This window comes from Orycteropus afer, unplaced genomic scaffold (assembly GCF_000298275.1).
Source record: "Orycteropus afer afer isolate SDZICR_OR568_19922 unplaced genomic scaffold, OryAfe1.0 scaffold00089, whole genome shotgun sequence".
Lineage (NCBI taxonomy): Eukaryota > Metazoa > Chordata > Mammalia > Tubulidentata > Orycteropodidae > Orycteropus > Orycteropus afer.
Genome location: NW_006921676.1, coordinates 5,255,815 through 5,269,673, shown reverse-complemented (window position 1 = coordinate 5,269,673; position 13,859 = coordinate 5,255,815). Strand labels below are relative to the sequence as shown.

General features: G+C 36.0%; 1 protein-coding gene across 1 annotated transcript in view; it reads left to right on the top strand.

The window, feature by feature from the left end:
- The first annotated feature begins 814 nt into the window (after positions 1-814).
- TMCO3 (transmembrane and coiled-coil domains 3) overlaps positions 815-13,859 on the top strand; it is a 119,562-nt gene continuing 106,517 nt past the window's right edge. Inside the window, exons 1-5 of the mRNA XM_007942380.1 lie at positions 815-1,258; positions 3,799-3,978; positions 5,051-5,242; positions 8,945-9,073; positions 11,475-11,567. Of these exons, the coding sequence (XP_007940571.1) occupies positions 815-1,258; positions 3,799-3,978; positions 5,051-5,242; positions 8,945-9,073; positions 11,475-11,567 (1,038 nt within the window). The remainder of the gene's footprint in view (positions 1,259-3,798; positions 3,979-5,050; positions 5,243-8,944; positions 9,074-11,474; positions 11,568-13,859) is intronic.

Below are 13,859 nucleotides of genomic sequence, written 5' to 3'. Positions count from 1 at the left end.
TGCCATTGATATATAAACCAAAAACCAGACTCGCTGCCATCAAGTTGATTCCAACTATATCGACACAGCAGGACAAAGTAAAACTGCCCCTTATGGTTTCCAAGGCTGTAAATCTTTACAGAAGGAGACTGCCACATCTTTCTCCCATGGAGTGGCTGGTGGGTTCGAATCACCAAACCTTTCAGTTAGCAACCAAGCACTTAACCACTGTGCCACTGGGGCTCCTCCTATTGATATATCACCCCTCTTAGGTTGAATTACAGGAGAAAGATGTGGCAGTCAGCTTCTTAAAGGTTTACAGTATTGGAAATCCTATGGGGCAGTTCTATGTTGTCCTTTAGGGTCGCTATCCATCGGAATTGACTCAATGGCAGTGGGTTTGGTTTTAGTTGAATAGAATTGGTTTTTGTCATAGGCATGACAGTCATTTATACATAGTAGATTTAATAGATGTAAGATGCTGAGTTTTTCTTTAAAAAATTGTTTTTAAATTCAGATGTAACTAACCTTTTGTCTCAACCTTTACCAGGTACCATAGAAGCATGTTAACATTCAATATTTGACTTTAATCTATGTTCAATAAATAATTTAGATGATAATTTCTATCTAGGAAAAATAACATTTTCTTCAGAAAAGTGGCAGTTTTCTGGATATAATTATTGAGTAATTTAGTTCTGATCTCAATAGTAATAAATCATTATTCAACTTTATATGGTGATGAATCTGTTTTTCAGCTGAAAATGTGTTTCTAAAATGCACCTTCAGCATAGCAGAAATCTTTGGACTGCCTTGCCCTGTCTTCTATATGTGGATCATGAAGTTATTAGAGAAAAATTATCTCTGGATATTGCTTTCATTACTTCATTTGATAGCACATGCTGCAGAACATGAAGAAGTAGCAAAGCATGCAATTAAGTTACATCGAGGAAAAGGAGCCGCTATTACTCAGAGAAGACAGTGGGTCCTTGATAATTGTAGAAAGCTGTCTGGGCTTCTTCGCCAAAAGAATGTGGTTCTTAACAAACTGAAAAATGCAATCAGAGCAGTGGAAAAAGATGATGGACTCTCGGATGAAGAGAAATTGTTTCAGGTGCACACATTTGAGATTTTTCAAAAAGAGCTGAATGAAAGTGAAAATTCAGTCTTTCAGGCTATCCATGGACTCCACCGAGCTCTGCAGGGAGATTACAAAGATGTTGTAAACATGAAAGAAAGTAGCAGGCAGCGATTGGAGGCTTTGAGAGAAGCTGCAATAAAGGTTAGTTCTTTCACATTTTACCAAGTGCAAACTTTCATTTATCAAAATAAAAAAGTACTTTATACTCTGAATGTAGAAAATACAGATAAAGGGAAAATGTACAAAGTACTAATGTTTCAGGAGATATGTTCCGTCAAGGTGTCTGTTCTTAGTAAAATACAGAGTACATCTCACGTGGAATAGAATCTTTTTGATTTTGCATATCTTAGTATAGTTGTATTTTATCACTTACAGAAGGATTTAATATCTAATGCTTTTTCTATTGTGGAAATTCCTAGGTAATTCAAAGATTACTTTACAAAAAGACACCAAACTCAGTTCCATCAAGTCTATTCCTACTCATAGCCACTCACTTTGGGGTTTCTGAGGCAGTAAATCTTTACGGAAGTAGATTGTCCAGTCTTCCTTCCGTGGAGTGGCTGGTGGGTTTGAACCGGCAACTTTATAGTTAGTAGTCTAATGCCTTAGGCACTGCATCACCAGAGAAGGTTACTCTACTTATACTAATAAAATGCTGACTGCAGTTACATTTTTATTTCTTTCCACATCAGTTTATTAGTTTAACTATATAGTAAAGATTACTCTAGTTATACTAATATACTGATGTGGAAAGAAATAAAAATGTAACTGCAGTCAGCATTTTACTGTATTTCTGACAAGAATATCTCTTGTGAAGTTTGACTTTCTTCAAAGTCTACGTACGGTTAACAAAAATGTTAAAATTCAGTTTTTAACAAATGTATACATTTGAATTAAGGATTTTGACCAAATACTACATTTTTAAAGGGATGAGAAGAAACTTACTGTATTAGATTTGATATTACTTATTTAAGTCATGATTTCTTGAATACCTATTATGTGCTAAGAACCTCTGGTGGCACAATGGTTAAAGCATTCTGTTGCTAACCAAAAGGTTGGCAATTCCAACCCCCCAGCTGCTCTGTGGGAGCAAGACGAGGTAGTCTGCTTCCATAAAGCTCCCTTGAAAACCCTATGGAGCAGTACTTCTGTGACCTATAGGGTTGCTATGAGTTGGAATTGGCTCAGTAGCATTGGGTTTGTTTTTTTGCATTTATTATGTGCCAGACATCATGCCAAGTGCCTTATGTACATAAAATATTATTTCATCCTAATAGAAATGTCTATTGATTTATTACACAGCTTGAAAAGTATAGAAAAATGTAGACTTACTAAACTTTCTTTACCAAAGTATGGTATTTTTTTGGTAGAATTATGGTAATCAGACAAATGGAGGAGCCAGGGTTTCCAGTATCCTTCATTCAGTTATCTTGCTTATTTTCTAAGTGTGAATTCCTGTAATTGTATATTGCATTAGAAAGAAACCATGATACTATCCTTTGAATAGATATTATTGTCTGATGAGATCTTTTTGACAACTGAGACATTAACTCTTCCATTTTAAATAAGGGTGCTTATGAGGATCTAGATTTGTTGTAAGGTTTCATTATAAAATGGAAAACACTGTATGAGTTTGAGTAACATTGATTTAAGTATACATGCTTTATAAATTTTTAACAGTATGGCTGCTTACGTGAACTCTGGTAGCGTAGTGCCTAAGGCACTTGACTGCTAATCAGAAGGCTGGCGGTTCAAACCCACCAGCCACTCCTCAGAAGGAAGATGGGGCAATCTACTCTCATAGTGATACTGCCTCAGAAACCCAAGGAGGGGTTGTTATGAGTCGGGTTCGACTCCATGGCACATAACAACAACAACAACAGTGGCTGTTTACAGTATTTCTTGCCTCCTAACTCCAGACATCAGCATTGTTAGAAGGCATTGAGATGGTGTTGATTGGTACCCTGGTTACCGCTAAAGATCCATTAAATAGGCAATGTTTGTTTCTAAGTACTATCCTCCTACTTCTCTGTCCTGTTTAAATGTGAATACATATTTTTAAAGTAGGGCTAATAATTTGATTAAGATGTTTGGCATTTAAATGTGATTGTAAAAAATATATTTACTAAAATTACATTACCAGCTACATCTGTCAGTTTCTCAAATAATTACATATTTCTGGAACAATTTTCCCTTTGTAACTTGGGATTTGACGATGTGTATTCTACTTACAAATTTATAGATAGTAGCAGCATCACAGCCATTTTTAGAGTACCACTATACTTCACATACATAGTAGGCACAGTATCTGGAGTGTCATCAGTGTCCAATAAATCATTTTTATATGAATAGATAACCTTCAGAAATAATAAAATTTTATTTAGAGCAGTTAAAATTACATTTTTTGATGTGCATATAGAAACAGTTTCCCTAAACACTTTGCTAAATTCAGTTATATCTGAATAATCTAGGAAACACAATCTTCCCTAATTGACCAGGGTTATAATTCTATATATGGAAAGGAATATTTGACATAGAGAATAGGTTGATTTTATTCATTCAGACCAGGTACCTAAAATTGATACAAGAAATATCCTGATTTATTTCTTAATAAATAAATTAAAAGATATCCTGATTTATTTCTTAATAAATCTCACTTTTCATTCCTTACAAATGAATAGGAAGAGACAGAGTATGTAGAACTTTTGGCAGCAGAAAAACATCAAGTTGAAGCCCTTAAAAATATGCAGCATCAAAACAAAAGTTTATCCATGCTTGATGAAATTCTTGAAGATGTAAGAAAGGCAGCAGATCGTTTAGAGGAGGAGATAGAAGAACATGCTTTTGATGACAACAAATCAGTAAGTAGTATCTCAGAACAATTTCCAGTTCACATATTGAACTACTTACTCGATGAAAGGATGTATTGTTGAAATTGTTTTTAGTATATATTAAAAGACGAGGTCAAACTAAAACACTTCTGTGTCATATACAAAATAATTTGATTTCATCTTGCAGAAATAAACTAAAAAAAAGGTGTTGCCATTGAGTCTATTTGGATTCTTGGCCACCCCGTGTGTATCAGAGCAGAACTGTGCTCCAGAGGTTTTTCAGTGGCCAATTTTTCAGAAGCAGATGGCCAAGTTTTTCTTTTGAGGCACCTCTGGTGGATTCCAACCTTCAACTTTTTGCTTTGCAGCTGAGCACATTAACTATTTTCAACACTCAGGGATTCCAGAAATAAACTAGTTATTCTTTTTTTTCTTTTCATATTTTAACTATAGTAGTTGCCGCTCATCAGTGTCTAGTCTCCGTTCTCCAGTTTTGCCACTCAGCTGTATTGGTATTGTGGTCTCAAGACAATTTGCACTTGGCAAGTGAGCTTTAATGTGGATCTACTTGGGAAAAAATAAGCTCTTTACAGGAAGTGATCTTCATACCTAAAGCAAGATTTCAGGCTACTTGTCATAATATATGTTCAAGATTCTAAGGAAAAAATTGAACCTGATGCTAAAAATTGACCATACCTCTCAGTATGGAATCATTTAAGTCTTAGATAGTGAAAGCAAATCAGAATAACATTAGAGAAGAAAAGGAGGAGAATAAAAATAAAGTGAAAAGAATGTAATGTTTTAAAAAGTTACCAATTATGAAATGAGGAAAAACTCATAAACATCTTAAAGGCTATGAATTTTCAAAAGACTATGCCTTAGATCAAGTAAAGTAGATGATTGGAAATAATAGAAATCCTAAACATTCCTATCCTTAAATTACTTTTTAAATTAAAACTTTCGTAATTCATGCTAATGGACATTTATTAATCTTTTGGTACATCTTTTGGTATCATTCTTCTGTATAGAATTTACTTTCTTAAAAAAGAATTTGAAAACATTTCGTTGATTTTAATTACATAGTATTGGTATATTTTTACAGGTAAAAGGAGTCAATTTTGAGGCAGTTCTCAGGGTGGAAGAAGAGGAAGCCAATTCCAAACAAAATATAACAAAACGAGAAGTAGAAGATGATTTAGGTCTTAGTATGCTAATTGACTCCCAAAATAACCAGTATATTTTGACCAAGCCCAGAGATTCAACAATCCCACGTGCAGATCACCACTTTATAAAGGTAATCTGTTTGTTTTCACTCTCCTCCCAAAATTGTGTGCTGGGCTTAATTTCCTCCTCTCCCTACTTAATAAATACATCAAGTAAGACTGAGCTTTGTTTTCTGAAAAACCTTTCTCCAAATAGAGTCTACAACAATTCGTTACTTTTTTTTGTGATTTGAGACATCATTTCCTTCTATTTTTGTCCCCTTTAAAAAGAAAAAAAAAGAAGCATGTTATTATTTAAATTGAATGTTAATTTTTGTTTTGCGAATTTAGAAAATTTCTTGAATTAGGATTTACTATGATGGGATTAAAGTGTCATCTAAAAACTATTTTCACTAAAATCTAACATTCTTATAAAGCAGAGAAGTTTTGGCCAAGATATCATATAGAGGCAGTCCTAGGGTAATGAACATCTGACTTACATACATAGTTATGAACTAACCTCTATAAAGCCTATTATATTAAAAATTAACAATGGTTCATAATAACAAATGAACACTACTTTGTGATGCACATCAAAACATTATTGTATTATTATGTTAAAGATGTAGTACATCTGAAAGTGTTTCTTTAATGTTCTTTATGAAAAGAAAGGTACACTATATATTAAAACAAACATTTGAGTGATGTTAGATACAAACTCTACCTAACTGTTCCAGCTTATGTGCAAATTCAGCTTAAATACAGGCTTAGAAATGGAACCTGTTCGTAATCCAGGGAATGTCTGTATAGTTTTATTGAAACATGAGATGCATTCAGAACTATCCTCCATCAGTGATTGGCAGTCCATGTTGATTCAGATTCTGTGTTCCCTAAGAAAACTAGACTAATAAAAGGATATGGAATTATTTACATACTTCAAGTTGATAGTGTTATGATTGAGAATGATCATTCTGTTTGGATTTGAACTGTAGTGACTAACAGATGCAGAAACAACAGGGTGCTGATTCCTCAGGGAAGGGTGGCAAGATCTAGATAAATTGTCGGATCTCTAACAAAATGGGCTAAGATTCAAGTCTCTAATATTGGAACCTCAAACAGGGAAAGAAACCAAGACAAAGAACCTAATATTAAAGATAATGGTAACACAGACAGTTGGGGAGGAAGACTGCAATTTTGGTAAGTTCAGTAATTAATACTCAAGGGCTTATACCAGATGTTGTTGTTGTTAGGTGCCATCAAGTTGTCTCCAACTCATAGCGACTCTATGCACAGCAGAACGAAACACCACCCAGTCCTGCGCCACCTCCATGATCCTCGCCATACTTGAGCCCATCATTGCAGCCACTGTGTCAATCCATCTCGTTGAGGGCCTTCCCTTCTTTAGTCGACCTTCCAAATTACCAAGCATGACATCCTTCTCCAGGGAATGGTCCCTTCTGACATGACCAAAGTAGGTGAGATGAAGTCTGGCCATTCTCGCTTCTAAGGAACATTTCGGCTATACTTCCTTCAGGACAGATTTGTTAGTCCTTTTAGCAGTCCATAGCACTTTCAGCATTTTTCACCAGCACCACAACTCAAAAGTATCAATTCTTCTTTGGTCTTCCTTATTCATTGTCCATCTCTCACATGCATATGAGGCAATTGAAAATATGGCTTGTGTCAGGTGCGCCTTAGTCCTCAAGGAGACATCTTTGCTCCTCAGCACTTGAAAGTGGTCCTTTGTAGCTGATTTGCCCGGTGCTATACACTATCTGATGTCCTGACTGCTGCTTCCATTGGTGTCAGTTGTAGAATCAAGCAATGTGAAGTCTTTGACAACTTCAATCTTTTCTTCATTTATCATGATGCTGCTTATAGGTCCAGTTGTGAGGATTTTTGTTTTCTTTATGTTGAGATGTAATCCATACTGCAGACTGTGTTCTTCAGTTTTCATCAGTAAGTGCCTCAAGTCATCCTCACTTTCAGCAAGCAAAGTTGTGTCGTCAGTGTATCGCAGGTTGTTAATGATTCTTCCTCCAATCTTGGTGCCACATTCTTCTTCATATAGTCCAGCTTCTTGGATTATTTGCTCAGCATATAGATTGAATAAGTATGGGAAAGGGTATAACCCTGACATGCTCCCTTCTTGATTTCAAACCATGCAGTGTTGCCTTGTTCTGTTTGAATGACAGCCTCCTAGTCTATGTACAGGTTTGTCATGAGTACAATTAAGTGTTCTGGAATTTCCATTCTTCTCGATGTTATCCACAATTTGTTATGATCCACATAATCAAATGCCTTTGCATAGTCAACAAGTAAGCATCTTTCTGGTATTCTTTGCCTTGAGCCAAGATCCATCTGACAGCAGCTGTGATATCCCTCATTCCACATCCTCTTCTGAATCCAGCTTACACCTCTGGAAGTTCTCTGTCAATATACTGCTGCAACCATTTTTGAATTACCTTCAATAAGATCTTACTTGCATGTGATATTAATGAAATTGTTCAATAATTTCCACATTCTGTGGGATCAACTTTCTCTGGAATGGGTACAGATAAGGATCTCTTCCAGCCAGTTGGCCAGGTAGCTGTCTTCCAGATCTCTTGGCATAACTGAGTGAGTGCCTCCAGTGGGGCATCCATTTGTTGAAACATCTCAGTGGGTATTCCATCAATTCCTGGAGCCTTGTTTTTTGCCAATTCCTTCAGTGCAGCTTTGACTTCTTCCTTCAATACCACTGGCTCTTGAACATATGCCACCTCCTGAAATGGATGAAGATCAACCAGTTCTTTTTGGTACAGTGACTCTGTGTATTCCTTCCATCTTCCATCTTCAGCTAAGGGAGACCTACTTGTCTGTTGGTTTGTCCTACTGTGGTGGCATGTTGCTGTGAGGCTGGAGGCTGTGCCACTGGTGTTTCAAACCCAGTGAGGTTGCACATGGTGCACAGGTTTCAGCGCAGCTTGCAGACTGAGACAGACTATGAAGAAGGAAGAGGCCATCCACTTCTCAAAGAATTGGCCAGGGAAAACCTTATGAAGTAAATGGAAGGAATACAGAGTCACATACCAGATGTTGAACATATATTGATGAAATTGAATCAATAGATAAAAGTCAACAAATGTATTACCTTTTTGATTATGATTGGTATGAGAACTAAGAGGGGCTGAGTGTAGGTTCAAGACATTAATTAGTACCCTCAGTGAAGTGGGGAGTCTCCAATGTAAAGTTATTCTTTTTTTCTGTTTGTAATTAAAAAGAAATTTTTTGGGAAAATACTTGAAACTATGTATGTATCCTATTCCTCATCAAACTTTCACCCAATAGTTCTGGAATCCCTTGATGATTCTTACCTGCAACAATTATGACTTTGATGGTTATATTGATTTTGTATGGTAAGAAAACCAATAGTGAATGTACATGAGTTATACTTAGGACACAACTAGAGGACCCAGGCTAGATAAATCATTGGAATTCTCATATTCAGAATTCTTCTAACACTCTTATGGAGTGTAAACAAAATAGACAAATTTTACTATAAAAATTGTTAGACCATCAAGAACTGACTTCATTTACTCTCAGAATACATTCTTAATGCTTTCATCTTTTCAGAAATACACAGTAATACAAAAAATCCTTCATTTCATCATCTACCCTTCATTCTCATTAAATAAATTAAGGATACTATCTTGTTGTGCTTATTCAATTAACTCACCCTTTTCTTGCACAGAGTAGAGCCAATTATTACTTTAAATTTCTTGTTTTTCTTATTTATTTTTTTCTTACATCAGGACATTGTTACCATAGGAATGTTGTCTTTACCTTGTGGTTGGTTATGCACAACAATAGGATTGCCTACAATGTTTGGTTATATTATTTGTGGTGTACTTCTTGGACCATCAGGATTAAACAGTATTAAGGTAAGAAGAACAAAATTTAACTCTGTGTATCTCTGTGTTGAATAGAATGTTAAAGAAACATTCATGAGGAGTAATAAGTTTTGAACTTGAATAAAGATACCAGTTTCTGTTGAACCATGTTAAAGAAGATGTCCTTTAAAATTTCATTGGAAATATTCTCTAAACCATAAGAAAGTCATTTTGTTTTGTTAATGAAATGGGTGACTTGACTAGCGAAAATAACCTTGTTCCTTTTTTTTAATAATATTTTATTATGTTTTTGTTTTAGGTTTATGTAGCGGTTTAGGTTCCCGTTAAACAATTTCTAAACAAGTTGTTCATGACATTGGTTATTATGGTTATGTTCTTCACACCATGTGTGAATATTCTCATTATTTTCATTCTGGTTGTTCTGTTTTCATTAATCTAATTTTCCTGCCTCCTTGTATTCTCATCTTTGCTTTAAAGTAATTATCGACTGTTTGGTGTCATGTAGTTGATTTTGTAAAGGAGCATAGTTTTTACCTGTGATACTCATTATATTTTGAGCCAATTTGTTGTTTAATTAGAAGGTGACCTCAAGGGTTAGTTTTGGTTCAAGAGTTGAAGAGTATCTCAGGGCATTGGTCTTGGAGAGTCCTCTAGTCTTAACCAGTCCAGTAGGTCTGGGATTTTTTTATTTTTTATTTTTTTGAGGGAGGAGGAGGCATTTGAGGTTCTCTTCCTCATTTTACTCCCATTCTATCCATCTATTATGGCCCTAATTAAAGCAGTGGAACTGGTAGCTGGGCACCATCTAGTTTTTCTGGTCTCAGGTTAGATGAAGCCATGGTTCATGTAGACTGTTTGTTCCGTAGACTAGTTTCTTCTTTGAGGCTTTGCCTTCCTTCTTTCTCTTTTGCTGCAGAGGGGTAGAGACCTATAATTGTGCCTTAAATGGCCACTTGCAGGCTTTTAAGACCCTAGACAGTACTCACCTAACTAGGATGTGGAGCATAACTTTTGAACACTTTTATGCCAGTTGACTGAGATGTCCCCAAGACTATGATCTTAATCCTTCAAACCCAGAAATCTAACCCTGCAAGGTGTTTGGCTGTATCTAAGAAGTGCCCCATGTACTTTATTATATATATGAATATATGTGCATGCAGCCACAGAGATGTACATACATATGGATATACTTGTGTGTGTACGTACTTATACATATGCCTGTATACATACATGTATGTTGTTATTGCTAGGTCCCACTGAGTCCATTCCAACTTACAGCCACTCTGTTTACAACAGAATGATATACTGCCCAGTCTTGCACCATCGTCACAATTGTTGCTGTGCTTGAGCCTATAGTTGTAGCCACTGTGCCAGTCTATCTCATGGAGGATCTTCCTCTTTTTTGTTAATCCTCTACTTGTCTGAGCATGATGTCATTCCACGTACTGGTCCCTCTTGATAATATGTCTGAAGTACATGAGACAAAAGTCTTACCATCCTTGCATATCAGAAACATTCTGGTTGTACTTCTTCCATGACAGATCTGCTCCTCCTTCTGGCACTCCATGGTATATCCAGTATTCATCACCAACATCCTAATTAAAGGCATCAATTCTTCTTTGATCTTCCTTACTCATTATCCAGCTCTCATATGTATATGAGGTGATTGAAAATACCATGACTTAGATCAGGCTCACCTTCCTCCTCAAAATGACATCTTTGCTTTTTAACATTTTAAAGAGGTCTTTTGCAGCAGATTTGCCCAATGCTACTTACCATTTGATTTCTGGACTGCTGTTTCCATGGGTGTTGATTGTGGATCCAAGTAAAATTAAATTCTTGACAACTTCAGTCTTTTCATGATTATTTAAGCAGTGTTTATCATGTAGTTGCTTATTGGTCCAGTTGTGAAGATTTTTGTTTTCTTTATATTCAGGTGTAAGCCATGCTGAAAACTATAGTTTTAGATCTTCATCAGTAAGTGCTTCAACTCTCTTTTACTTTGAGCAAGCAAGGTTGTGTCATCTGCATATCACAGGGTTGTTAATGAGGTTTTTTCCTGATCCTAGTGCTGTGTTCTTCATGTGGTCAGCTTCTCAGATTATTATACCTGCATAATTCCTTCTCCCCCTCCCCTAAAGAAAGCTGAAGACTGAAGGGAAAAGCAGGAATTAATGAATATGAAAATAGGTGAATCCATAAGCTAGTTCTTAGGAGATAAACTATATATTCCTCTAGTTAATGGAGAAAAAAAGGAAGCATTGTAATTACAAGGTGAAAATTATCTTGGGTCTAGTGGAAATTCAAAGAATTTGTTTCTTAAAAATCACTACTTTTATTGAGCTAGGCTTCTTGAGCATATCAGTACATGATTATTCTGTTAAGTACACTTAATATGTTAAACATATGATTTTAAATTCTTGTTTTTCAGTCTATTGTACAAGTGGAGACATTAGGAGAATTTGGTGTGTTCTTTACTCTTTTTCTTGTTGGCTTAGAATTTTCTCCAGAAAAACTGAGAAAGGTAAGGACATAATCAATTTGTGTTACATTCTTCCAAGCAACTAAATGTAATATGGTTTTGGTTTATTTACTTTTATATTTGGCTTGGCTATCCAATTAAGTATTTTTATAGTTGTTGTTGTTGTTGTTATGTGCCATCGAGTCAAACCCGACTCATAGCGACGTAGTTTGATGTTACTTTTTAACAAATTTGAAAAAAAAAGGTTTTAAAATGTCACAATTCACTGAATAATTGGAATTATCTCATGTGGCTGATTCTACAAGTCTGAGAAGTAATATATTTTAACTTTAATAGTTGACTGTCTCTCAGATTCACTGCTATCAAGTCAAACTCGACTCATAGCAACCCCCTTTGGATTTCCAAGGCAGTAAATCGTTACAGAAGTAGATTGCCCAGTCTTCATTCCACGGAGTGGCTGGTAGGTTTGAACCACCAACCTTCTGGTTAGCAGTCAAATGCCTTAGGCACTATGCCACCAGAGCTCCTTATGACTACCTCTAGAAAGGTGCAAACTGTTAAAGGGTGAAATGTTATAGGGCTTGAATGTTCAGTATGCTACAGTAGAAAAAAGTAATTCCTGAATAAGTGGCAAATACTGGTTTTTCTGTCACTGTAAAATGAAGATACATAAAAGATTAATAGTAGCTTGGACTAATGGTGGCAAAGTTGTTAAGCTGTTGCTGCTAACCAGAAAGTCAGTGGTTCAAACCCCCCAGTCACTCTGTAGGAGAACGATGTGGCATTCTGCTTCTGTAAAGATTTACTGCCTTGGAAACCTTGTGGGACAGTTCTGCTCTGGCCACAGAAATACTCAAAGTCAAAATCAACTTCATGGTAATGGATTTTTAAAGGATAGGATTCTATGCATGAATTCAGAAGGAAGATTGGGCAACCTACTTCCGTAGTGATACTGCCTCAGAAACCCAAGGAGGAATCAGTATGAATGGGATCCAGCTCGACAGCAGTGAGTTTGTTTTGGATATATATGAATAAATGTCACAATAAAGGAAGTTACAATTGCCTTTGAAATTAGTTTACTTTTGGAATTATTATTTTGAATGCTGAGATATTTTAGAATGGAAATGGGGTTGGAAATTCGTGAGAAGCTACTTTCTAAAAAACAGAAGTAGCCCTGGTGGTGTAATGATTAAGGCATTTTGCTCCTAACCAAAAGGTCAGTGGTTTGAACTCACCAGCCACTCCATGGAACAAAGAGGGAGTGGTCTGCTTCTGTAAAGATTTAGAGCTTTGGAAACCCCGTGGGAGTTGTTAAGAGTCAGAATTGACTAAATAGCAGTGTGTTTGGTTTGGTTTTCTTTCTTAAAAACATACCACAAAAGAGGAAAATGGCTGATTAAAAAACTGATGGGGTTAAAAAACAAATGGTACTGTAATCAAAAAATAAAATTAGGTATCATTTTCCCATTTTGTAACAACTAGAATACTAACGTGAAACTAGCAGAGGGTTTAAAATGACTGAGAAAGAATAATAAAATAGCCACTCATGAACCAGGTTAATGAAAGTTTCAACTGGTATGATAATTTTGGAGTACATTCTAGCAGTTTGATTTAAAACCCTTAAAATCTCATGTTCTTTGACCAGCTCTACTTCTGGTCTTTATCCAAAGGAAAGAATCAAAAATAAGTTCTTAGAAAACTAATCCATAAAATAAGGAGCTCTGGTGGGATAGTGCCTAAGGCACTTGACTGCTAACCAGAAGATTCAAACCCACCAGCCACTCCTTGGAAGGAAGACTGGGCAGTCTACTTCCATAAAGATTTACTACCTTAGAAACCCAGAGGGGTTTGCTGTGAGTCAAAATTGATTTGATGGCAATGAGTTTGGTTTTTTTGGTTAATCCATAAAATATTTATAATCCTCTACTGCAGCATTAAAGGAGCTCTGGTGGTTCTGAAGGCATTTGGCTACTAACCAAAAGGTCAACAATGGTTTCCATCAGCTGCTCCACAGAACAAAGATGAGGCAGTCTGCTTCTCTAAAGATTTACAGCCTTGGAAACCCTATGGGGGTCTCTGTGAGTTTGAATCGACTCCATGGTAGTGGGTTTGGTTTTAGTTTATTGCAGCATTAAGAAAAAAAGATTGTAATGTAGAAACTGCAAAACACCGCATAACGTGGATGAACTTGGAGGACATTATGCTGAGTGAAATAAGTCAGTCACAAAAGGACAAATATTGTATAAGTCCGTTACTGTAAAACTTAAGGAAAGGTTTATCTATTGGAGGAAATTTTCTTTGTTGATTACCAGGGGTGGGAGGGGAGGGGAGGGA